This window comes from Cheilinus undulatus, linkage group 11, assembly GCF_018320785.1.
Source record: "Cheilinus undulatus linkage group 11, ASM1832078v1, whole genome shotgun sequence".
NCBI lineage: Eukaryota > Metazoa > Chordata > Actinopteri > Labriformes > Labridae > Cheilinus > Cheilinus undulatus.
Genome location: NC_054875.1, coordinates 45,602,264 through 45,627,414, shown reverse-complemented (window position 1 = coordinate 45,627,414; position 25,151 = coordinate 45,602,264). Strand labels below are relative to the sequence as shown.

General features: G+C 37.9%; 2 protein-coding genes across 4 annotated transcripts in view; both read left to right on the top strand.

Moving 5' to 3' along the window:
- The window catches only part of LOC121517796 (tubulin alpha chain-like), a 1,079,624-nt gene that overhangs the window by 846,912 nt on the left and 207,561 nt on the right, over positions 1–25,151 (top strand). The window lies entirely within an intron of this gene.
- Positions 1–25,151, top strand: part of LOC121517791 (acetyl-coenzyme A synthetase, cytoplasmic-like) — a 52,231-nt gene that overhangs the window by 16,542 nt on the left and 10,538 nt on the right. The window contains exons 3-10 of one of the 3 annotated variants that reach the window (XM_041799824.1): positions 10,087–10,178; positions 10,342–10,445; positions 10,548–10,620; positions 13,131–13,206; positions 15,372–15,483; positions 15,727–15,771; positions 21,821–21,958; positions 23,345–23,515. In XM_041799824.1, coding sequence (XP_041655758.1) covers positions 10,087–10,178; positions 10,342–10,445; positions 10,548–10,620; positions 13,131–13,206; positions 15,372–15,483; positions 15,727–15,771; positions 21,821–21,958; positions 23,345–23,515 — 811 coding nt within the window. Of the gene's footprint in view, positions 1–10,086; positions 10,179–10,341; positions 10,446–10,547; positions 10,621–13,130; positions 13,207–15,371; positions 15,484–15,723; positions 15,772–21,820; positions 21,959–23,344; positions 23,516–25,151 lie in introns of all 3 variants that reach the window. The other 2 variants (XM_041799823.1, XM_041799826.1) reach the window with 2 other exon arrangements.

Genomic DNA, 25,151 nt, shown 5'->3' with positions numbered 1-25,151 from the left:
ACAAACCCTGCCGATCACATAACTTCCTTGGCGGAGGTAACCATAATTTTCCAGATCTATAATGTTTTAAAATAAATACCTGTGTAAAAATGTGTCTTTGCCCCAAGACGAGGAGTTTAAGTACCTTGAGGTCTTGTTCATGAGTGAGGGTAAAAGGGGCCGTGAGATGGACCGGTGGATCAGGGCTAGGGCTGAACTATTTGTGAAAATAATCTAATTGTGATTTTTTTTCCTCTAATATTGCAATTGCGATTTAATATGTACTTATTTTTAGGTTCCTAATCTAATGTGTTTTCAACAAACATCAGCAAGAAAAAATTCTATATTATAACAAGCATAATAAAAGATAAGTTAAACTAGGAATAAACAATTTAGAAAATATATCATATAGCAAATTTTGTATCAGTTACTATTCCGTATTATTCTTGTCTTGATAAGGACAACCATTTTCATGGGGGCGCAGATGGTCGAGTGGTTTAAGGCGCTACCCATGGGTGACCCGGGTTCAAATCCGGCCTGTGGCCCTTTACCGCATGTCCCTCCCCACTCTCTTCCCTGTTTTTGAGTCTATCCACTGTCCTTTCTCTATCTAATGAAGGCATGAAAAGGCCCAAAAATAAATCTTAAAACAAAAAAACAAAAGAAAACCATCTACATGAAAAAGAAAAGTTGGATTTTTGTAAAAAAAAAAACAAAAAACAAAAGTAAAGACGCTTGAATGTTTGCATGATGTGTACAGCATAAAAAAAGATTGTATTAGACAGAGATTTTGAGACATGTCATGTTAAAGAAATATTGCACTATCTGCGATTTGAAAATTGCAGCATGCAATATTTCGATTTAATCTAATTTGTGGTTAATTGTCAAGCCCTAATCTGTGCAGCATCTATTTTATTGTAGACGTTGTACCGTACCGTGATGGTGAAGAGGGACAACTCACTTTACCGGTAAATCTTCATCCCAACTCTAACCGATGGTCATGAACTCTGGGTAATGACCAAAAGAATGACATCGCAGGTTCAAGCAAACAAAATGAGATTTCTCCTAAGGTGTCTGGGGTCAGGCTTAGAGATGGGGCGAGAAGCCCGGACATCTGGAGGGATCTTGAAGTAGAGCCGCTGCTCCTTCGCATCAAAAGGAGCCAGCTGAGGTGGTTCTGGCATCTGATTAGGATGCCTCCTGGTCACCTCCCTGTGGAGGTCTTCCAGGCTCGTCCAACTGGAAGGAGACCCTGGGGTAGATATAGAACTTGCTGGAGGGGTTATACATCTTACCTGGCCAGGGAATGCCTCGGAGGAGGAGTTGGAAAAATCTTGCTGGGGGGAGAGATGTCTGGGTTGACTTGCATAGCCTGCTACCACCACGACCTGACCCCGGATAAGCAGAAGATGGATAGATAGCTGTGTAAAAATGTGCCTGATAAGCCATACTAAAATAAATTATTTATCATAATTCTAATGTGATGCAGAAAATAGATGATGGCTTTATAAAATGGATCAGAATGCAGGAAGAAAATGTTAGGTTCCTAGAATACTCTGGGACAAGAACTCTAGAAAATCCTTACCTGATGGAAACGATCAACATTAAATAAATGTTATATTTTGATATTTAGATATTTCATGCTTTGACTCTCAGGTTATTGCAGAAGATTTTTAAGTTGAAAACATATTTGTGCATCTTAAAAACGATACTTGTAATAAGTGTTGTTGTTTTGGTCAGTAACTCACAAATAAGCCTTAAAATCAGAATGAAACACAATCGTGATAAATTGAGATCTGGCCATCATGATATATTTTTTGAATCGCCCTGATTTTAAAGGGACTAAGTGTTGGAAAAGTTATTTTTCTTTGGCTTTGGTTGCCCTCTCATGGCACCATTGTTTTACATGTGTGTGCCAGACACTCAAAACTGTTTCCACACACAGCAAATATTAATCAGGAGATATATGTATGGACCAGTATAAATGCAAACACTCTCTCCAGCTTTCATACAGCGTTGACTTCATTCGAGCTTCATCGCGGTGTCAGAGATTCTGTGAATGCTGCTCTCATCTGTTGTCAGTGCCAAGTGGGTCATAGAGACCTTTCTGCTATGTGAGCTCCCTCCTACCAACAACACACACCCACACACACACACACACACGCACAGAGTTTACTGGAAAACACACAGATACAGTGTGTACTATTGAGAAACTCCTCTGGCATCCACACACACTCTGAGTGAGCAGTGTTGGCTCATGTTTTTGGATTATTTTTCATACTTCAGCTCCAGTATGATTTCAGCTTTCCACACTTTATAAGCAACATTCTTCAACTCTTGTTTTTTTATTTCATCTTGTGCTAAAGGACGATGGTACTATGTTTCTATGTCGGTGTTTTTGCAGTTCAGCTTTCTGCCACAGGAGAGCAAATGCTGAGAAACACACATGTTGTACAAAACATAAAACATCTGATAATAATTTAACTCTACGCTGCTCCATAGAGGGACAGTGAAGCAATAGTCCTGTGTCTTTCCCTCTATATTCCCAATGCATGAATGCACCGTGACATTTACTCCCTAACAGATAACATTCATGCATTAAAACAATAGAAATGGGAGAGTTTTCTTTACCACAGCTGGAAAGCTGAAGAGATTATTCTCCCCTGGATTAGGACGGGGTATAAATGAAGTTTGTTTATTAAAGCTTCAAATGAGATCAGTTCTACTGGAGCCCAAGGCAAACATGCACCCCTACATTTTTACTCCTCCTTACTTTACATCTGTTACACTCTATCTATAAACCACATTCCTGCCAAGAGTAAGGAGCCAATCTGATGGATGTGCTGTATTTGTGTGAGCTTCTTAGCCAATATTTACTCAGACATGTTGTTTATCGACATTTAGTACTAAATGATATGAACCAAAAATCTCACCTCCTTTATAGGTGAGCAGTCATGCCAGTATATCTCTCTATAGGTTTTATTGTTGGGAAAGAGAATCAGCTTTATTGGTTAAGTATGCTTTTGCACAAGGAATTTGATTGGTTAGCTTTGCTCTCAATATACAGTGCTGTGAAAAAGTATTTGCCCCCCTTCTGATTCCTGAGTTTTTTTGCATAGTTATCACACTTAAATGTTTCGGATCATCACCAATTTTTATATTTCACAAAGACAACTCAAGTAAATACAAAACGCAGTGTTTGAATGATTATTTAATTTTATGGGGGGGGGGGGGGGGGATCCTAACCTATCTGACCCCATGTGAAAAAGTAATTGCCCCCTTTGTTAAATCATGAGTTAACTGTGATTAATCACTGTTTAGGAAAGCTGAGTTCATTTTCACTGGCCACACCCAGGCCTGATTACCGCCAGATTTGTTGAATCAAGATTAGGGGTGCACCGATTGCAGTTTTCTGGCCGATCACCGATCTTTAAAAAGCCTGACCTGCCAATTCCGATTTTGGCCTATACCAATTTTTTTTTATAACTGACAGCATACACCTTCAGTGTTCCAATCTTATTTTACTGAAAAACATTGAACAATACACGTGAAACAATACAAACTTGTTGTTTAACTGCACATGAGGTAGTTCTCTAAAATATAAATGAAAAGTTTAGAGCACTGCTGTCCAAACTACTAAATGATATCAGTTCCTTTAGTCTTTCATTTTTCACATTTTAGTAAGTAGAGGTAGATAAGATCAGTTTCACATGTAAGTATCGGCCGATCGCCGATCCTCCAAAATTAAGGAAATTGGCACCGATCAGTCGGTGTACCCCTAATCAAGATATCACTAAAGTAGAAGCTGTCAGACAAAGTGAAGTAGGCTACAAGATCTCAGAAAGAAACACATCATGCCACGATCCAAATAAATTCAAGAACAAATGAGAAACAAAGTGATTAAAAGGGTTACAAAGCCATTTCCAAGGCTTTGGGACTTCAGCGAAACAAGGTCAGAGCCATTATCCACAAATGGAGAAAAATGGGAACAGTGGTGAGCCTTCCCAGGAGTGGCCAGCCAACCAGAATAACTCCAAGAGCGCAACGACAACTAATTAAGGAAGTCACAAAAGAACCCAGAACCACATCCAAACTGCAGACCTCACTGGCCCCAGTTAAGGTCAGAGTTCATGACTCAACCATGAGAAAGAGACTGGGCAAAAATGACATTATGGGAGAGTTCCAAGGCCAAAACCACTGCTGACAAAAAAGAACACAAAGGCTTGTCTCACATTTTCCAAGAAACGTCTTGATGATCCCCAAGACTTTTGGAGAAATATTCTGTGGACTGATGAGACAAAAGTTGAACTTTCTGGAAGGTGTGCGGCCTGTTACATCTGGATTAGAAATAACAGCATTTGATAAAAAGAACATCATGCCTACAGTCAAACATGGTGGTGGCAGTGTGATGGTCTGGGGCTGCTTTGCTGCTTCAGGACACGGACCAAATAATCCACCATGAGCTCATCCTTAGGCAACATTAATCAAAGAGTATGGTCTCAACTTGCCCTCTTAACAGTATTTTAACTTTGATTATAAATTGGTGCTTTACAAATAAAGATTCATTGATCAGTTTTGAGTCAAAACCACATGGGACAAATGCCACACAGCAAACTGCACAGTGTTGACATTTACAGCAAAAAATCTATAAAAAAACAGCAGTTAATTTGTGATGAGAAAATACTATTAAATGAAATAAATAAGATATGACATTCCAGTTGTATTTATTACTATTAGTGGTTCTTACTGTAATCTTTAAATGAGTGTTAGATCAAACAGACATTTTTCTTAATCTGCAGCAACATCAACTACATTGACCTAAACTTTATCGTCTAACCTTTGTCTTGAAAATAAATCGCATCCTTTGCACCAAGGTTTGGTGTAATTTGCAGAGAAAATGTCCTTTTCCTAAATTTTCTGCCCTTGTTCTCTTCTGCCTCTTTAGTTCAGCAGTGCGTGAAAATACACTCTGTCTCTCTGTCATAGGTATAAAGCTGCAGACATGATGAAACCATCTAGGAACAATAAAACTGTGTTCAGGACGTGTTGAAGCTTGTGCCTATTAAAGAATGATGCTCATGAACTTTGTCAACATTTATTAATCTCTACTGTAAATCATATAGTTGACTTCTACTGTTCTCTGCAGACTTCACTGTCTGCCTCTTAGTTATGAGTCCAGCTGACATTCTCTAAGCTGTGGTTTACTAGAGATGCTTTGATTAATCAGCAACCGATCATTTTTGGCCGATTCTTATTAGAAATGAAAAATTGGAAATAACGATTGGAGTAACTGGTCTGAGCACATGGTTAGTACTTTTAGTGTCTGAAACTGAGTGAAGCACTATGTCTGCAGTGTAGTACATTTCTAATTCAATTGCCAGCCTATAATTATAAAGCACGTCAGCATTGAGAATCAAATTAAAGAGAAATGCAGCCCCTTCAGCTGTTTGCTTCCAAACAAGTCCGTAGGCTCGTCTGCTGCTGGAAAGACCTTAACTTGAGGCAGCTGAGCTCAAATCTCCCAAACTTTAATCCCTTTAGTTAAAAGATATTATTCCAGTGTTTAAATCCTTGCTAAAAGCAGCAGATCACAACCTTCTGGCTGAAATGCACCGATTGTGAGAATCCCCTACCAGTGGTATCAGTCTAAATCACTCTGTGATCAGTATCGGCTTAAAAAATCCTGATTGGGACATCCCTTGGTCTAACTTCTTGCTCTTGTAAAGCTTGATTTCTTGCACCCCTTGTTTTACTTTTACATTCTTCTATATTCATAGTTTTACCTTAAAGCATTCTCTTAATGCACTCTCTTCCTCCCCCCATTTGCTGACCTACCTTTCTTTTTCGGATGTCAAGCATCGTCTTCTACCTAAACACGCTCTCCCTCGGGTGCACTCAGACTGCAGTTCTTCAGCTGTGTCTTTGCTCCAGAGTTTTCATAAGGTTTGATTTCAAAGAAAGCTTGATAACTGTAAGAGAAAGAAGGAGCATTGTGCAGCTGCTAAAATGAAAAGAAGTTTAGGAATGCAGTAATTATGAAAATAGATTTAAATCTATTTCAGCCTTTGGCCACCATATTTTTTAACAGTGAAGCAAATAAATAAATGTGCAACATGTAGAATTTTGCACTGGAATGTCTACATAATCTATAAATGACTCCCCCTATGGCTTAGGTTGTTTGCAGTCATGTGATCCAGCTGACGCACGAATGACAGATGGGGGACAGGAAGTGAAGAACTGCTGTTAGGAATGAATGAGAACAGAGGAAAGTTAGTAATTGAAAGCTCTAAATGGGCATCCATGCTGTAATTAGAATCAGAAAATTTCTGTATACATTGAGTACTATTCCCTACACTTTACAAAAATAAAGATAAAGACCAGTTCTGGCCAACTCTGTCGTTACCTTTGGATGAAAAGCTGTTAAAAAGTGGCCTTTCTCGTGTGTGGTGCAAGATACCTGCAATGCATTCTCGGAGGTACTTGCAATGCATTCTCAGATTGTTTGCAGCATTAACTGGAAAAGCCACTTTTAACTGCTTTCTCCCTCATTATGTGAAATTCATCAATTTAAACAAAAACAGTGTATTACTGTAAATACACCACTTGGAGAGGAGTTTTTCATGAACAATCCTTGATTAAAAACAATTAGTGAGCTCCAGTGTAAGGCAGAACTAAGCCACTCATTTCTACTCATCTTTTGTCATTGTTTTGATTGAAAACCTTTAAGTGTTGGAATTTAAACATTATGAGTTTAAATGAACACTCAGCAAAAAATTACTGATTGCATGAATGCAACTTTTGAGTATTTTCTGGATCATCATATTGAGTGTTTCATGTAAGTTGTCCGAGAAAACATGTTAGAATGTTTTCCAAGCAGGCAATGAACAGTTACTCTGGCCAAAGACTGTGGATTTATGCCTAAAACTTTAGAAATACCCCAGAGTTGCAGCTCTGCTGTTGCAACAAGATTGCACAACACTTGGATGCAATAGCTTGGTAATCCTGGAACATTTTATTTGTTCAGGGAGTCCACATTTTTGTTGTTAAGGGTATTGCACATCAGTATCATGACAATAAAGCTTTATATCTATGTGTTTTGATCTAAATGTAAGATGTTAGATTCTCAACATGTTCAATAGTTTAAAACTTTTGGATTCTGCATTCTTTAAAACAATGCAATCTGTCATTTTAGTAATTGATGATATGAAGACATAGTCACTTTAAAAGGCAGATTGCAGCTATTCAGTCACCATCTAACATTAGCAAATACATTGGCAATAACATGAGTCATGTTTTTTGGTACCAAAAGATTATACATTTATTTAGTTTTTTATGACCAATTTTAGGCTTAAAGTTCTGGTATAGTATGTATTGTATAGTATGCATTTTATTAAATGATTTTGAGTGGGGAGTAGCAGCACAGCTCTGCAGCCTCCTTTCTGTTTGTCACTCATGTTTTTTCAGTTTGCTGACTGATGCTGAGAGATGAGCTGAACGCCAGCCTCTTAAGAACATGGCTGTAATTTAATAATCTGAGGAGGCAGAGCTGTCACAGCTCATTCCTTTCTCTGTCCGCTCTCTACAACAGCACTATTAATCTAAAAGTCTTACTCCTATTATTTCTGTGTGTGCTCGAAGGCCACACTTGACCTTGAATGAAGCTTTTGCAAGCGTGTACTTCCCTTAATGCTCAGGAGGATTTTTATGTTGTAATAAAGAGGAAAGTTGAGTCAAGTCATGTTTCACAACTGAGCTGAAGTTTTATTGTTTGTTCTGTATCTGATTTTTTGGAGGTGTTTTAGAGACGTGTGTGCATGGCGACCCAGGTGACCCGACAGGATTAACCTGTGTGGTCACCAGCTGACAAAAAGATAAGCTGCTAGGTCCTTCATCTCTGTTAGTCTCTGTGCAATGTTTATATTTCTCAGTGCTGGAACTTGGCGTGTCACGATACCTAGGTTGTCATGATAATCAATCAATTAATCAACTTTTATTTGTAGAGCCCTTTACAACACATAAAGTGACCAAAGTGCTTTCCAAAAAAATCAAAGCATAATACCCAAGTTTACAAGTGAAAACATTCAATATTTGATGCCTATTTTGAAACCAAGTCCTAGAAGAAGGATCATTTTGTCTTTTGATAGATTAAGAGCCTGCAGTACTGATACAGGAAAAGTAACAGAACATGTAACTCTTTTTTTTATTATTGTGTATCCGTAATGCTTGACAACAGCTTATTTTTACTCTAGTGTTTTTTTCTGTAGTAAACAGTTGTTTACTGTAATGCTTTTTAGGGTAAAAAATATTGACTTGATTCATAAAACAGACTGGATGGACTCTTAAAAGCGAAAGTTGAAAATCAGTGGTTCACATCCTTTTTCCTGAGAGACCTTAGAGACTTGTATCTAAGAGAAGTTAAGCCCCCTGGGACCCACTTGGAAAAAGTATACATCAATTTTAATTGATTTCGTTGACAACCCCCCCAAAATACACCTACATACACCTGTTCTTGACAAAAGATCTGTGTGTAAATTATCCATTATGACAACATTGTATTTAGGGCTAGTCTAGAAAAAAAATGAAGATGATCTGTAAATTTTCAAAACATAAACTTGAATTTTTCAATTTTTGAATTGGCATTGATTTACTAGAATAAAATAGAAAATTTTGACTTTGAATGTCAGAAATGGAAGTGATCCAAAACTTTGAATTTTTGAGATTATAAAGTCAAAAATCCAACCACTTTTTTCATTTGGTTTCTTGTAAATTTTTTTACATTACATGGCTGTAGATTTACATTTCTAAAAACTTGATTTTGTTTGTTTTTAATGTTAAAAATTAAAAACTATTTAAACTTGGAAACTGCATTTTTTTCCTTGTAAATATGACTTTTTTTAACTCTGCAATCCTGATTTTTTTCTTGTAAATACCTAACTTTTTAATGTCATTTTTTCCCTTAAAATTTGGATTTCTTGCTCAAAAGTTAACATATTCTCTTAATATTTTATCTTTTAGGTTGGCCCTAATACATTATGTTTATAATCATGATTTTTAAAGAATATATTTGTACATCTTACTTGACGTCAGAGCAGACAGGGCTCTGCGTCCCCCCTGAGATATTTGCACCCATCCCCCCAGGAGTGCCATGACACCAGGTTGGGAACCACTGTTCTAAATAGTGAAAAACAACAGTGAGCAGGAAGGCCGCTTAGGATTGTCACTGATTTACAGTCAAGTTTTTGGAATCTTGCTTAAACCACATCAGTACTTAACTCCCACAGCCCATGTGGAAGCAGACAGTGCCCCACATCAACCTCACCCACCTGTTCACCCTGAACCAGGCTTTGTTTGCACATTAGCACAAGTAAATTGGAGTTGAATCCCTTTAAAATTTATCCAGAATATTATTATGTTGTCCAGCCGCAGCAGTCACACATCATGATAACTTCACAAGCGCCAGTAACATTGTTAGCCAACATGAAACTTAACGGAGATGGATAACTAACTAGCCATTCCCTGGAGGTAAATAACCTCTAACGCTGTTAGAGCTCATCCTACAAGGATGTTTTAAGCTAACTTGGGGAAAAAAAAAACATAGTTTGTCACTGAGTTTATCATGAGGGACATTAACTGTAAACTAGGCCTGTTGTCAACAGTCGACTGAAATTGCAACCATGCACAACCAATCAAGTGGTCGTCCAGGTAACAAAAAAAGAAATTAAAGAGGGATACAAAGCCTTCACTTTTATCTCAAAATCATTTTAATCAGTGAAAGGTTCCCCATAGAATAGAAGAGGTTTACATTAGGGATGGGATTTACAGTAGTTTCAGTACTCCAGTATTCATGCAATCTTGTATATAAATACCTGAGCGATTATTTTAATGCTTGGCAAGTATTAAACAAGGTGTGTTTTACAACATTATGGCTGTCACCAAATTTTTCTGTCATGGTTCAAACCACAGCAGACCCAAAAACCCCTCGAGCTCTAACAGTTGTTAGAGTCTATAGACAGCTGGTAATCCAGCCTTGAGGTCGGCATTTTAAAAACCCCCACATGGTGCAGAAATGAGTTAGTTAACTTGTATTTGTTGTCTTGTTTGTTTCAGGGAAGGTAACGAGCCTGGAGATGAGCTGACGGTGACATACAGGGAGCTGCTGCAGAGAGTCTGCCAGTTCGCAAACGTCCTCAAGTCTCAGGGTAAAAACACCAGATGTACTTCAAATTATACTGCACACATGCTCTGACAGAATCTACCCAAAATCCCTCCAGTCTCTCTGTATGTCATGAATAAAAATCATGCATCTTTCTCTATTCCATTTCCTTCCACTTATTTTTGTATTCGCCTCCTCTTTTGATGCAGGAGTGAAGAAGGGTGACCGCGTGTCCATCTACATGCCCATGGTGGTGGAGCTGGTGGTCGCCATGTTGGCCTGCGCCCGTATTGGAGCTGTTCACTCCATAGTGGTGAGTCTGAAATACACTGTTAGATGGAGAAAGCATGCAAGGTACATGTGCGTGTACATGTAAGGTAGTTAATGTGAATTATGTTTGCCCTGCTGTTTCCAGTTTGCAGGTTTCTCTGCCGAGTCTCTGTGTGAGAGGATCATGGACTCAGAGTGTTCACTGCTCATCACAGCAGGTGGGTGACACAAGGAGGAGACACACTGACAGGTTTCCACTATTAGGTTAATGTCAAAAACTCTAAAGAACAGCGCTTACTAAGTTATATGCCTTTTATATGCCAGTTGCTGTAAATTCTGGTGTAAAAGAGGCACTTTAATACTGAATTTTCCTTGTCAAAACTGGCTGTACACCAGTGCAGTTGATGACAGTATCTTCCTTATTCTGTATCCCTTAAAATATCTTCCTGCTGCTCCAGAAACACACTAAAGCCCTTAACGAGTTGAATGGTAGGAACATGGGACTGAAGGAGCTGCTGGCTGAGGCGACCACTAATCAAAGTGTTATTAGCTGGATTAACGCCTGGAGATATAAACCTGTTAATCCAACGGGTTAATGGCCTGGGGTTAGAGGCCCCCCTCACACACAGACCTCGTCCATAGGAGTCCTGTAAGCGGGTCATAGCGTGTTTTACTCAGGGCCTTTCATGCTGACTGGCGAGATTCTCGTAGACTTTTGTGATCCTGTAAAGAGAGTAATGAGAGAAGATGAACATTGAAACTAGAGCTGAAGCTCCTCTGGCTCTTTTTGAGTTTTACTATTACAGATGAATATTGATGAGGATGAATTTACTGTTCTCTGTTTTATTTATAATAAAGGGAACCCGTTAGGGTTACATAATATAATTGGTATGTCATCGGTATCAGCAGATATGAACACTTATGTTGGTATTTATAATCAGTATTTTGGCTATAATAATCTGCTGATATCAGCTGTTTATATTGGCAGAACAAATAAGTAAGTGGAGTTTTAGGCAAAACCAACAGACCTGTGTCAGCTCAAGTCTTTTTATTCATCATCATTCTTTACACTTTAAAGAACTGTTTTAAGAAAAGATGTTTTAGGTCTGAGCTATATTTAAATATCTGTTTTGGCTAAATTATTTTGTAAATTACGGCATATTGAATATCAGCAAAAATCCAATATTTTGCATCTCTAAAATCATTGAATTCCTTTGATTAATTCAAATTGGTGTCAACTCTGCTTTGTGTAAAGGCATTATTGATTCAAGATTTTAATCCATTTACAAACAAAGCCTCTTTTAAGATATGCTTTCAGAAAGTATTCAGACCTCATTCACTTTTTAAGTTTTTTATGTTTCAGCCTGATGCTACAGTCATTTAAATTAATTTTCATTCTTATTAATGTACACTCAGTACCCCATCATGACAAAGTGAAAACAGAATTTTAGAATTTTTTGCGAATTAATTACAAATAAAAAACTGAAAAAGCTTTCTCCCATTTCTCTGATCTCTTGCTGAGATGTTTCTACACCTTGATTGGAGTCCACCTGTGGTAAATTGAATCGTTTGGACATGATTTGGAAAGACAAAAGCCTCTATAGAAGGCCTCACAGCTGAAAATGCACATCAGAGCAAAAACCAAGCAACGATGTCTAAAGAAACTGCCTGCAGAGCTTAGAGACAGCATTGTTGACAGGCACAGATCTGGGGAAGGTTACTAAAGAATTTCTGCTGCATTGAAGGTTCCCAAGAGCACAGTGGCCTCCATATTTCTCAAATGGAAGAAGTTTAGCACAACCAGGACTCTTCTAAGAGCTGGTCTGCCTGTCAAGCTGAGCAATCAGGGGAGAAGGGCCTTAGTAAGAAAGGTGACCAAGACTCTATGGTCCCTCTGACTGAGCTCCAGAGATCATATGTGGAGATGGGACAGAGTTCCAGAAGGAGAAACATCACTGCAGCCCTCCACTGATTGGGGCTTCATGGCAGAGTGGGATGCAAAAGACTCTCCTCAGTGCAAAACACATGAAAGATCACTTGGCTTTCATGTGGAGTTTTCAGTTTGGCTGGGTGACCAGCCCTCGGAAGAGTCCTGGTTGTGCCAAATTTATTCGATTTGAGATTATGGAGGCCACTGTGCTCTTGGAAACCTTCCTCCTTTGACCTCATGGCTTGGTTTTTGCTCTGATATCATTATCAGCTGTGAGGCCTTCTATAGAGAAGTGTGGGCTTTTCCAAATCATGTCCAATCAATTTATTTTACCAATCAAGGTGAAGAAACAGCTCAGCAAAGATGAAGAGAAAAGGGAGGCAGCTGAGCTAAATGTACTGTGTTATTGCAACTGGTCTGAATACTCTTTTTTGTTTGTTTTAAATCGATTAGCAAAAATTTCTAGAGTTCTGTTTGCACTTTGTCATGATAGGATAAGGAGTGTGTAGATAAATGAGAGTAAAATTAATTCAAACGGTTGTAGCATCAGGATGCAACGTAACAAAATTGAGAAAAGTGAATGAGGTCTAAATACTTCAGTACAATCTTTCTGGATTGCTAATTTTCTAGACAAACTACATCTAGAAACACACACTGCCTGTTTAATTTCCATTTCCACCTGCTATAAACTTGGATAAACAGCTGCACATTTCCTGGCCTTCATAGTAAATTAAATTTCTTTTCTTCTTCTGTCTTGCTATGTTTGTTTATCTCTGTTTGTTTCTCTCATTTATTCAGATGGCTTCTATCGAGGAGATAAGCTGATCAACCTGAAGCTCTTAGCTGATGAAGCAATGCAGAAATGCAGAGACAAGTAAGCTGTCTAGACACTCACTCAAAGACACAGGAATGCAGCGCCAAGTATTTAGACACACTCATTGCATGAAAGTATGAAAGCTTCATTGGTGTCATTTATTCCCTTGATTTTCTTTCTCACTCAACCTTCACATCTACATCGCAATATCTGCTGTAACCAAATCTGTGGTTCTAAAACTTAAACATGCCAAGGACCTCTATATTTTAACTGTGACCCCATCTTCCAAAAGTCCTTGTAAATTAAGATGGCAAATATTAAAAATTAAACATGCAGCTTCTTAGAAGATTACTTTTATTCTGAGTGCAATTAATGTTATTGGTTCATTTAATTCAGTGTCCTAATGACCCTGATCTTTGGACCTTCTAAAATCTACTCAGTTCATCCTTGAGTCAGACATTGGTGCTAAGCTTGAACAGAATCTCTCACAAAATCTGTCACAGCACGGAGGCCTAAAAACAAGATACACAGCCACTCTGAACCTAATTATACGTAGCTGAATTAGATCAAATTAGATTATCTCTCTGTAGGTAAAGCACCTGCCTGTCTCTTAGTCTGTCTTGTCTGATTTGATGAGAGAAACAAATCTGATTTGTCAGCAGTCTGTACAAAGCCATTTAGTCCGCACCATTATTTTGATAGAGCTTTAAACCTATGTATTTTTCTATGGTCACCAGGGGGCAATGCTCTTCAGGTAAACTAATTGGGGAGCTTTGCAGTAAATTATTACCCACGCCGATGAAATCGGCAGGGGGTTATGTAAAGGGTTCCGTATCTTTGTTTGTTTGTTTGTATGTGTACAAGATATCTCGAGAACGGAAAGTCGGATCTTCACCAAACTTTCAGGGAATATTGGGATAGTGACAGGGAAGAATGGATTAGATTTTGGTGATGATCCGTGCACCCGTTCATTTTTTCTCGCACTTTGAATTTTGAACACCATAGTAATCAATGGGAGCGTGAGTTCCTGCTACTTAGGCGTGGGTCTGCCGCCTCAGACGGCCATTTTAGTTAAAGTAATGTAAAAGATGGGATGGAGCTGCCAGACAGGCCCATCCTGTCTCTCCAACCATCGTACCTGGAGGTCCATTTTAAAGTTTTCCTGTTTTCTCAACAAAATGTTTGTTAAACTGTCCAACTAATATTTTCAGCTTAGAAGGTAGGTAGGGAGTCGTTGTATGTCAAACAAATTATTTAGTTTGGCTTTAATCCACACCATAGCTACATAGAATAAAGCTAATTCTATCCATCCATCCATCCATCCATCCATCCATCCATCAAACCCAACCAACCATCCGTCCATCCATCTGTCCATCAATTAAACCCATCCATCCATCCATCCATCCATCCATCCATCCTACCCAATCTTTCATCAATTCATCCATCCAAACCCTACAGTCCATCCTTTTAACCCATCCACCCATTCATCCATTAAACCCAACCATCCATCCAACCATCCATCCAAACCATACAATCCATCCTTTCAGCCCATCCATCCAGATCATTAAACCCAACCATCCATCAAATCTAATCCCTCAATTAAACCCCACCACCCATTCAGCCATGAAACCCATCCATTCTTCCATTAAACCAACCTGCCCTCAGCCATTAGCCCATCCATCCATTCATTAAACCCATCCATCCATCCATTATTTCAATCCGTCAATCCACTGAATCCAATAAAACTCTCCATCTGTAAGTCCATTCATCCATCCATCAATTACATACATCCATCTGTCTGTTAAATACATCCACCCACCCGTCCATCCATCCTGTAGGAGCCAATGAGCGCTTCTTTATAAATAGGAACCAATCTTTGTCCAGGCAGGTGTTCTGCCTGGAAGGTAAATCGTTTTTGATCGCTGAAGAAGCTGGTATGGTGAATTGTTTGTTCATGTGGAAGAAATGTTGGATTACAATTGCTTTATGGACACAATGAAGCTTAGGAGTCATAAATGTATGTATTACTGAAACACAAGCTATTGTTTTGGACTCTCTTCATCAGACACGGTAAAGTTTGTCAGTCAGTTAAACCCTCAGGGGCTTCAAGCATTGGCTTAGCCTCTACACATCCATCAGCTAGCTTACAGCTATTAAATGATGCTTACAGGTTGTGATAGTTTATTTATTAACTTGTCTTTGTCCATGTGCCTCTTTTTCTGCAGGGGTTTCCCAATGAAGAGGTGCATAGTGCTAAAACATCTTTCTAAGGAGGTAGAAGAATCTCCTCTGGGCTCTCAGTCCCCCCCAGCCAAACGAGCCTGTCCTGATCTGCAGGTATAAAAAAACTAACAAAACACATTTATTCCCTGTAAGACCAACCGTGTAGTGTCTGCCTTTTTTTTTCTTACAAAATCCATCGTTAAAACGTCCTTAAACTTCTCTCATTGTGTCAGCTTGAGTTGCCCCTGGAGACCCTGTCTTGGCCTTTCTTTATGTTCTTTGAGTTTTTTAATAACCATTTTCCTGCATTAACTTCTCCTTCCTCCTCCTCCTCCTCCTCCTCCTCCCTTCCAGCAGGAGAAACAGACAGGCAGAGTAAAGAAAACACGTCCTGTTCCACAGGTATTTTCATCCCTCTTCCCTCCATTAAACCCTCATAACACCTTTGGTTTGGTTTGTTTTCCTGAAGGGAAATTTCACCTCAAAAGCAGAATTTCAAATTACTGTTGTTGGTTAAAAACAACAAATAAATTTTGAAAAAATCGTCAAACTTAAATGGGTAACTTAATTGGATTTCTTTATCTCTTTTCCTCTTCAAATATACCAAAATGTGTTTGTTTTTTATTTTAGAAAAATCCTTAAATATAAGAAAATATTATGGCAGATTGATTTTGCTTTTACCCAGCAACAGCTGATTATTTCTGTGATTTGTGACGGTTCAGACTTACATTTGCAGAGATTAAAAAGACTTTCCTTGATTAAGAAACACAAAAACTGGGATTAAGGTTTCTAGAGTCTATTAGAGTAAATATTCTTATCAACGGTACATTATTGGAATTATTTAGGTGTTTTAAAGTAAATAAGATTTGTTGTTTTGTTAATTTTTTTCCATTGAAATGACATTTAGTGTAATTTTAGTAATCAGTGTTGTAAAATGTAACGATATCTTCTGCAGCAGAGTCCAAAATTTAACAAAATAAATGTAAAGTAAACTTTATTGAGACATTATTGCTCCATGGAAGCCTGTTAAGCCGTTTCTTTGTTCTCAAATGTTTGTCCAATCGTCTGCACTCACAGGAATAAAGTGTAAATTCTCAGTTAAGGTGGAATTTGGAGTAACACCGTTTTCTCTCTTTGTGTTTCTGTTGTGAAAACACTTTATAACCTTTGACTACTCTCGTTGAACTTGAGCACCTTTTGTAGATTTTTGTGCACGTGTTTGCTGTGATTTTCACTCATGTTAATGCTAAAACGCTTTTTTCCTTTCCTTAACTTTCACTCCACAAGCAAGGTGCGATCATTGGTCTGTTGTCGATGCTGAATGTTTAGATTGTGTAAGGAAACTTTGTAAAGAAAAGGTCAAAAGAAGGAAGTAAAATTGTGTTATATTAGAGATGCACCTATTGTGAAGATTAGAGCTGATGTTGATGCCATGTATCAGCATTTGCATAAATAACAATTTAGCCAATATCAGTGTTTTTTTTTTTTTGCAGTTACTGCTTTTGGTGCAACATACCAACAATGCCAGCATTTTCCCTCATGTTTGACCATGAAAACAGATCTGACATCTTCTGCCCAATGACAGGTCTCTTCTCTATATCAGCAGTTAGGTGCTAAATGTCACTATCAAGTTGATAAGACACAGTAGATAATAAATATTTCCTACCGACATCAGTTCATGCCCACATCATTTACAAATGGTCGATGCTTGTAAAAACGGCCGATACCAATGGTAAACCAATGCATCTGTGCATCCCTATGTAAAATAATCAGCAATCACTAGTCATTACAATAAGAATATTAAAAGTCATACAGTTTACACACACACCTTTTTTATCCACTTTACGAAAACAAATCTGTTTTAAAATTGAGTGAAAGTGTATTTCATAGTTAAACACACAGCATGTATATTCCCCTGTTGCAGAGCTCTGTGAAAAAAAACACGAGGTGGGACCATTGCTCATTTCTCCTTCTGATTTAAAGACTCTATTTCATTAAAACTGCACTCATACGTTGTTCTGACTAACCAGTGAACCAGTGTTTTCAGTTCATTAATGAATGTGAAATTATGGAGGAGAAAACCTGTTTAAAGTGTCCTTCCTGGTTAGTGCTTCAAGCTAGCAAACAACATTATCTATAGAGCACATTTCATTACAGGAAAGCTCAATGTGCTTACACTGAGAGTTTTAAAACGCCAACAGTTATTTCCACAAGCATAAAACCCTCTTCAGAAACCTTGTGAACAGTCGTATCAGACACAAGACAAAGAAATTAAACAGTGAAAAGCATAAAAAGGGCATACAACAACACAGGGATCACATATACACAGAAATTATTCTGATGCTTTGGAGAATAGATAGGTTTTTATTTAAGCTTTAAATAAAGACACAGTAGACCTCAGGTCTGCAGGGAGCTCTAAATGTATATCAGTGAATCTTCTAAACTCAGACCAGAAGGTAGGGGTATTTGAGGCAGTGGCATGTACTCAGCCCTCACTGCACTGTATCATGAAGTACTTTCCATTGTTTTAATTACCAGTCGAGGAATTTAGAGATGAACAATATTATGGGCATGATAGGGGTATCTGCAGGTATTCGCTTAAAAAGTTCAATATCTGTAGTGGCGGATAAAATTTCTGTTGGTGGTCATGACCTGGCGCAGGTGGTCACAACAAAGAAGAAAGACAATACCATGGCAAAGTTTTAAACAAGTCTTTATTGTTCAAATCAAACCCAATTAAATCAAATTAGACCAAATTAAATAATCGAATCAGGCAGTTTACCATTAAACTGAATTAAACCGAACTAAAGAGTCTGAAAAGCCAAATTAGACCAAATTAGACCAAATTACCCAAGGCTACTTCAAATGACAACAAATTAAATATTTACAACATGAAGTATGTAAGTCAGTAGTGTGTGGTGTGCATGAGTGAAGACAATGTGTGTAAATGTTGTAAAATGCAAACATAACTAAAACTCAACGTAATCTAACATAACTAAACCAAAGTGTGGTATACCTGGAGGTAGGTGGAGGCCAGGTCAGAGAGAGTGAATGTGTGACTGCAAGAGCTTAACTAACCTCTACACTCTGAGCCCAGGTGTGTGGCATTACTCTAGTCAAGGAGCTGCACTCAGACTGACAATACCAAACATCACATGATGTCATGGACATCATAGATATTTTAGCCTGTTTCAGACTGGGAGCATGACACGCGCCTCTCGACCACAACACGCCTGGATTTTCAGTGTGATTGCATGTTAACAAGTCAAGGCTTTCAGATTGCCTGCATGTGTGCCATGTCTTGTGCGCCTGATACACGCAGCCCAGGCACAGAGAGTTTAGAGATTCGAAGTCTCGCCTTTTTTTTCCATAGCCGCACCGCATGTGACTGTGGACCATATTAGACAGGAAAATGATAAATGGAGGGCCATATTTACATTGTTGTGGCAGATATGCGCATAGAATATGTTTACAATGTGTTTCTTGATAACCCTGAGGAAGGCCATAAGTATAAATGCGCCTGTTTGATAAAGTTGTTCTCTAAAGATCTTCTGTTAGTTAGACTTTCTGTCTCCACACTGGTAGAATATGTCACAGGAAAGTCAAACACAGTAAGTGCTTTTCTGGTTTGTGCTTTTCAAATTAAAAGCCGGTTTAGCATTTCTGTAGAGAAACTCCTTTCACTTGTACAGAACGCTTTTGTTTTGAATAGTTCATGACATACTTCCTCTGTACACTGAATCAAGTAGCTTGTAGGGGGGGTTATTCAGGTAAAACTTGTGAAGAAGGACAGGGCCTTTGAAAGTAGGGAGATTTAGCTGACACGCAGCAAATTTGCGCCCTGTGTGAAAACTGCATCGGCAGGAGCCAAAACAGACGCACAGCACATGCAAGCAGCAAAACACGCTCCCAGTCTGAAACAGGCTTTACAACCAGTATAACGGCTGCACATGTTGTCAGTATAAAACATGTTGGCCTTAATTATTGGCAAAATATACAAGTGTTCCATCAGGTATAGGTGGATCTGATATTGTGCATCTCTAGAGCAGTGGTTCTCAAATGGTGTGGCGAGGCACACTGCTGTGCCTTGGGAATTTCCACAACCATGCGTGATTCCTTGGATTATGAAGCATAAAAAATTAGACAACCTCTTTGAAAACTAACATTTTCTGCGGTATTTCTGTTGTTTCATTACTGTGCTTTTGTTTCATTTGCACTTTTTTTGATGAATTGGTGTAAAAATGACTCACAACAGGTGCATAGAGTTTTGGAGTTGTTACAGTAGATTGCTCTAATCTACAAATGCAAATAAGGCCAATATGGCTGAAATTTACACTTCAAAAAAGTATGTGGTTGTGTGTTATTACTTCAACTTTAAATCAATTAAAGATAGTGTAAGAAAATTTAAAAGAGGTGATTTTACATGGATGTAAAGATGGTCCGCCTTGGGCAAAAAGTGTCTGAAATGACTGCTCCAGAGGAATTGCTTTACATTGTCAGTAAGGATGAAATAAATTTTAAACATGATCAAAACTGAAAAATTCTGATTCACCTTTAGAAATTTATCCAATCTCTCCCTCATTTCATGTTGCATTTTAAAAAAGCGTCAGATTTAAATTTAGAAACACAAACTCTGATTTACAAATGGTCGCTTTATCCTTTTTTTTTTTTTCTCCTTAATGCAAATACAAACAGACGCCTGATTCCTCCTCAGTGACAGAGGCGTGTTTTGTGTGTACATAGTATACAAAGACCATTGGTAGTTTCAGGGACTTGATGTAAAGCTTCGTAATTTATTTGATGAGTATCTAAGATGTATTTTGCTGCGGTTTCAGAGATCTGAATTGTCTTTATCAAAAAAGGCATAAATATACTAATCATTTTTTGTCTCACTTGTCTTGACTTTTGAACACAAGGTCATCTTTAGCATGAATTTCAGCTCTGTTAATAAAGACAGCATTTCTGGAGACGTTTGTTAGAAATCAGACCTGGGTTGATTTACTGTTTGGTCTTTCCAAAGCTGATCGATTATTTTTGGCATGTGAAGGTAGAAGAGATTGATCCAAAAGTGTTTTATTCTTCCCTCTTAGACCAGCTGAACACTCAGTGTAATTAAAAATCATGATTTATTGTATGGCTAAATCTTTTTCTCTGCATATCATTTATCTTTCCCTTCACCAGCCCAAATCTTCCTACACATCCTCGCCTGATCAAAGACATTCATGTTTTTTATTCATTGTCTTTAATCGTTACCCAGGCTGAACATGCATTAAACTGAATATTTGGGTTTTATTCTCACTATACAACAAACTGTAAATGACCCAGCTCTGATTAATACAATGTGAACAAGTTACAACGATTTAAACATGTTTGTAACCTCTCTTTTTCACCTGTTTGCTGTTACCTATGGAAGCCCTAAGTGATCAAGCATTAATGTGAGGTTGTGGTGATACCAGAATTTTGAATAATGATATAATAAAAGTAAGAATAAAATCATATCAATGCCTCTTTTACTGCCAGGGTTATAAAATATGGGTTTATATTAAATTATCAAAATTGATGAAACTCTACCATGCTGAAAAAAATGACAAAATACATTGATCTGAGCATTGACAATGTGTTTATGCAATTTAGACAGCTTGCAGAAGTTTGCCTGTAGTTTTTGATAAATTATTTCCTCTCCTACATGCCTGTCTTATAAAATACATGACTTTTTTAAGCTTTGGTATTTTTTTAAACCGTAGTTCCCTGAAATAAAGGAAGTGCAATATATAGACAAAAGTATTTTGCCACCTGACTGTTGCACCAAAAAGAACTGTAATTACATTGTATATGGAGTTGTCCCCCTTTTTGCAGCTATAACAGCCTCTGCTCTTCTTGGAAGGCTTTTCACAAGATTTTGGAGTGTTTCTGTGGGAAGTCACTGAGCTCTTTGGAACAACCCACTAAGGATCACAAATGTTTGCAAATGGAGACTGCATGGCTTGGTGCTTGATTTTATACGCCTGAGGCAACAGGTCTGATTAAAACACCTGAATTCAATGACTAACAGGTGTGGCCAAATACTTTTGTCTATATAGTGTATACGGTTGCGTCGAAACAAAACATTAAATTTAAACTGAAATAATGAGAGAAATGAGTCCAGATCTTGAGAAAACAAACATAAATTTAGGAAATTTGAGTAGAGCATATGAATGCATGTCGTCTTTGGGCTTCCGTAGTAAACGTAGTAAATTTCACTTGCTTTCTTTCTCTCCTCACTAGTTTGTCACACTAACTTTTTCGCTTTATTTGTGTTTTAGATTGTAGAGACACTGACTTGATAAATGCGGGGGTTTATCGGTAACTTTTAGATTTGAGTGTTCACTTTCTGCATCTTTTTTTGTGTTTTTGCACGTTTGTGTACACGTCTGTGTCTTGTTTGTGTGTCTTTGTGTGTTTATGCTCACAGGTGCCGTGGAACCCAGAGGTGGACTTGTGTTGGCACACTCTGGTTCGTGGAGCTCCAGACGAGTGTGAACCTGAGTGGTGTGAGTCTGAAGATCCGCTCTTTATCCTCTACACCAGCGGCTCCACCGGCAAACCAAAGGTAGTCTACAAACACAGTTGAAGGCATGCTTTGTTTCTGTAGTATCAGTCATTAAAGCTGTATTATAATCATCAGAACAGATCAGCCATTGAACTCGAGTTATTTTTGGGGCTTTTTGCCTTTGGTTTGGAGAGGACAGATCAGTAGATAGCATAACAAATCAAGGAGAGAATATGGGGAATGATGTAAGGGAAAGGAGTAGGAAGCACCTCTGAATTAGGATAGGAAGGATGTGAGATGACTCACTTCTCATCCGACTCTGCACTTAAAACAATGCAGTGCATGCGTTCGGCATGAAAACACCCATCCCCATGATGGCATCAAATTTTGTCGACGGTTTGTTCCTTGCATCACTAATCCCGGGCTCAACTACTTACCGGCACTGATTCCTGATACCAGTATCGATATCTGTGCATTCGTAAGGATTTCACTGGTGACGCTCATCAAAATATTCCCATAGGAAATCTGCCTTCATCAAACTTTCACTGTCGAGTGATCCTGAAGTCATGATCCCAAGTCTGTTGATAATTCTTGCTGCTTCTTCATCGTCTCTTCTACTTTTCTTTACTGCAGGGTGCATCTTGAGGCTTGTTGACAAAAGTGATAACTAGAAACAGCTGTAGTTACGTGCTGACGGGCGTTGGAGTTTGAGCCATGTGGTGTTTGTTATTGTCCATCTCAATGGGCAAAACTGGGAACAATGGCAGGCTGAGTGGCCAATTATCACCCAGCAGTTTCGCTTTCCCCTCCCTCAATCTCCCCGCAGAAACTAGGAAAAGAGGGCATTTTTAAACACAAAATTAACGCTTTTAAATATCACATTTGTGTTACTTTTTTCATCGAATGAGTAGTTTAAATGTTGGACTTGCATAAAATGAGAAAAAACGAAAAATGATAATTTTGAAGAAACGACTTTGTATCCATTTTTCTCAACCACTGGAATGCCGACTTGCAGGAACTTTATCTGGCTTCGGTCACATATATGCAAGTTATCCTCCTGACTGTTTTGCTGTGGGCGTCTTTTGTCATTTTTCTGCTTGCAGAAAGCTGTGAACTAAAAAAGGTCTTTGCAAACATGTCTTTTTAGTTTTTTTTTAATTGATAACTATTACTTCTACCCTGTAACAGCATGTTGCATGAGAAATTCGTGACAAAATTTGGTTGATGTCATAACATTTTATTCAGAATTTTTCTGTGCTAAATTTTGTTGATTATTTGTGACATGTTTTAGTATATTTTGCACTTAAAAGCTGTTCTTTTTAAGTGACAGAGTAAATGAGATTCCCTGTTATTTTTTAGTGAAGGTTAAGCTTTTTTTTCTCTTAATAAAAACATTTTTACCAAACAGCATTGATGCATCTGCCTTTCTTTGTGCCTTGTCTGCAGGGCGTCCTCCACACAATCAGTGGCTACATGCTTTACACCGCCACCACCTTCAAACTAGTGTTTGATTACCAACCGGACGACGTCTACTGGTGCACAGCAGACATTGGCTGGATCACTGGACACTCGTACATCACATACGGCCCACTGGCTAATGGAGCCACCAGCGTTCTGGTGAGTACATAGAATCCTCTACTTCTTGTTTTAGAAACTTGGCTTACATACAGCAGTAATGTGCAAAACTACTACTGTATATTAGAGGTTGAAGAAAACATCGATTCTTAGATGCATCTTGATGTGGAGGTGGAAGATTCTGAATCAGTTTATAAATGTCCAAAAATCGATAATATTTCAAATATTTAATACTGTGGAAGAGCATGGAATAAAAAGGTGGAACTCTGACATGCAGCAGGTAATGGCAAGCTTTAGATCACCAGTTGTTTGTCTGTAAAAAAGGGCATTTTTATGTTTGTAATATCAGATCTAGTACAAGGAAAGGGTGCTGCTACGTGCAAATGTAAATTTCCAGTTTGGGCACATCTTCCATTAGACGATAGTAAAATTTAATTTAGCACTTTTTTTCTGAACACTAATGTAATGTTCTTATTCTGATTGACACAGTGAGAACAACAGAAATGTAAAAAAAAAAAAAAAAAAAAATCAAGTGCATCAATAATCGGTTAGGAATCAAATCGTAATCGAATCGTGAGGTGCCTAAAGATTCCCACCTCTGCTGTACATATAATCTAATCTAATCCATGCTTCATTAAGACAAATGCAGTAAAAATACAGAGAATAACATGAATAAACTCTTTTATTTTCACTCATATTCTGATACTGATTCCTTCCAGTAGTCACTATCGAAGCCTAATATGTTATGAAATTTTAAAAAATGACTTAGTATGTTTTTTCCTGAACTTTTTAATACAGGAAGTGCACCTAAAAATATGTTGTTGTAAACATTTTAGAGCGCTAAGCTGCCATCCCTGACTCTTACAGTTTGGCCTCCTTGTAAGCATTCCCTTTCTCAGATCAGACCTGAAACACACCAAAACGTTACATGACAGAAAATTGAATCGACTGTTAAAAAACAAAAGTCATCTGGATTCAGTCATGTTCATGTGTACATCTGTTTCTTTGCTGTATACCACCACTGTGATTTTATTTTTTGACTGTTTTATTATTAAAGTTTATAAACCAAACTTTTATCATTGTAGCCTCATTGATAGTCCAGCTGACACCAGCATGTTTGAGCCACAAACTCAGTCTCAATCCCCACTATTACTCCTAAAATGTACATGCATATTAAGACATGGTAACCTTATTGGATTAACTTTTCTGTAGGGATACCATGTGGCTGCATTGTTCTTCCCACTGGTTTTTGTTCTCCTCATGTTGATTTACATTACAGTCATTTCTTCCTTATTGTCCTCACATGCTGGACAATTAATCACGATTCGCTTTTAATCAGACTTTTTCTTCCCATGATCATAAAAACAAGATCATCCTGATTAAACAGTTACTGATCCACATGCCATGTTGTGCTAAGTTTTGTCATGGTAAAAGTTAAAATTTTTATTGTGATATTTTGACCATGACGAAAGCATTTTTGTTCATTTATTGTTGATATACATACTTTCAGTTATTGCTTGTGTTTCAAAATCTCAAGCCTGTGTAATTTTAGTAAATGCATGTGATTCAGATTTTAAAAAGGATACGAGTTAGTTTAATTGGCACAGAGATCATGATTATTAAACACAATTAATTGTGATTATTGCATTTGTCATATTTGAGCATGCCTAATACCTTT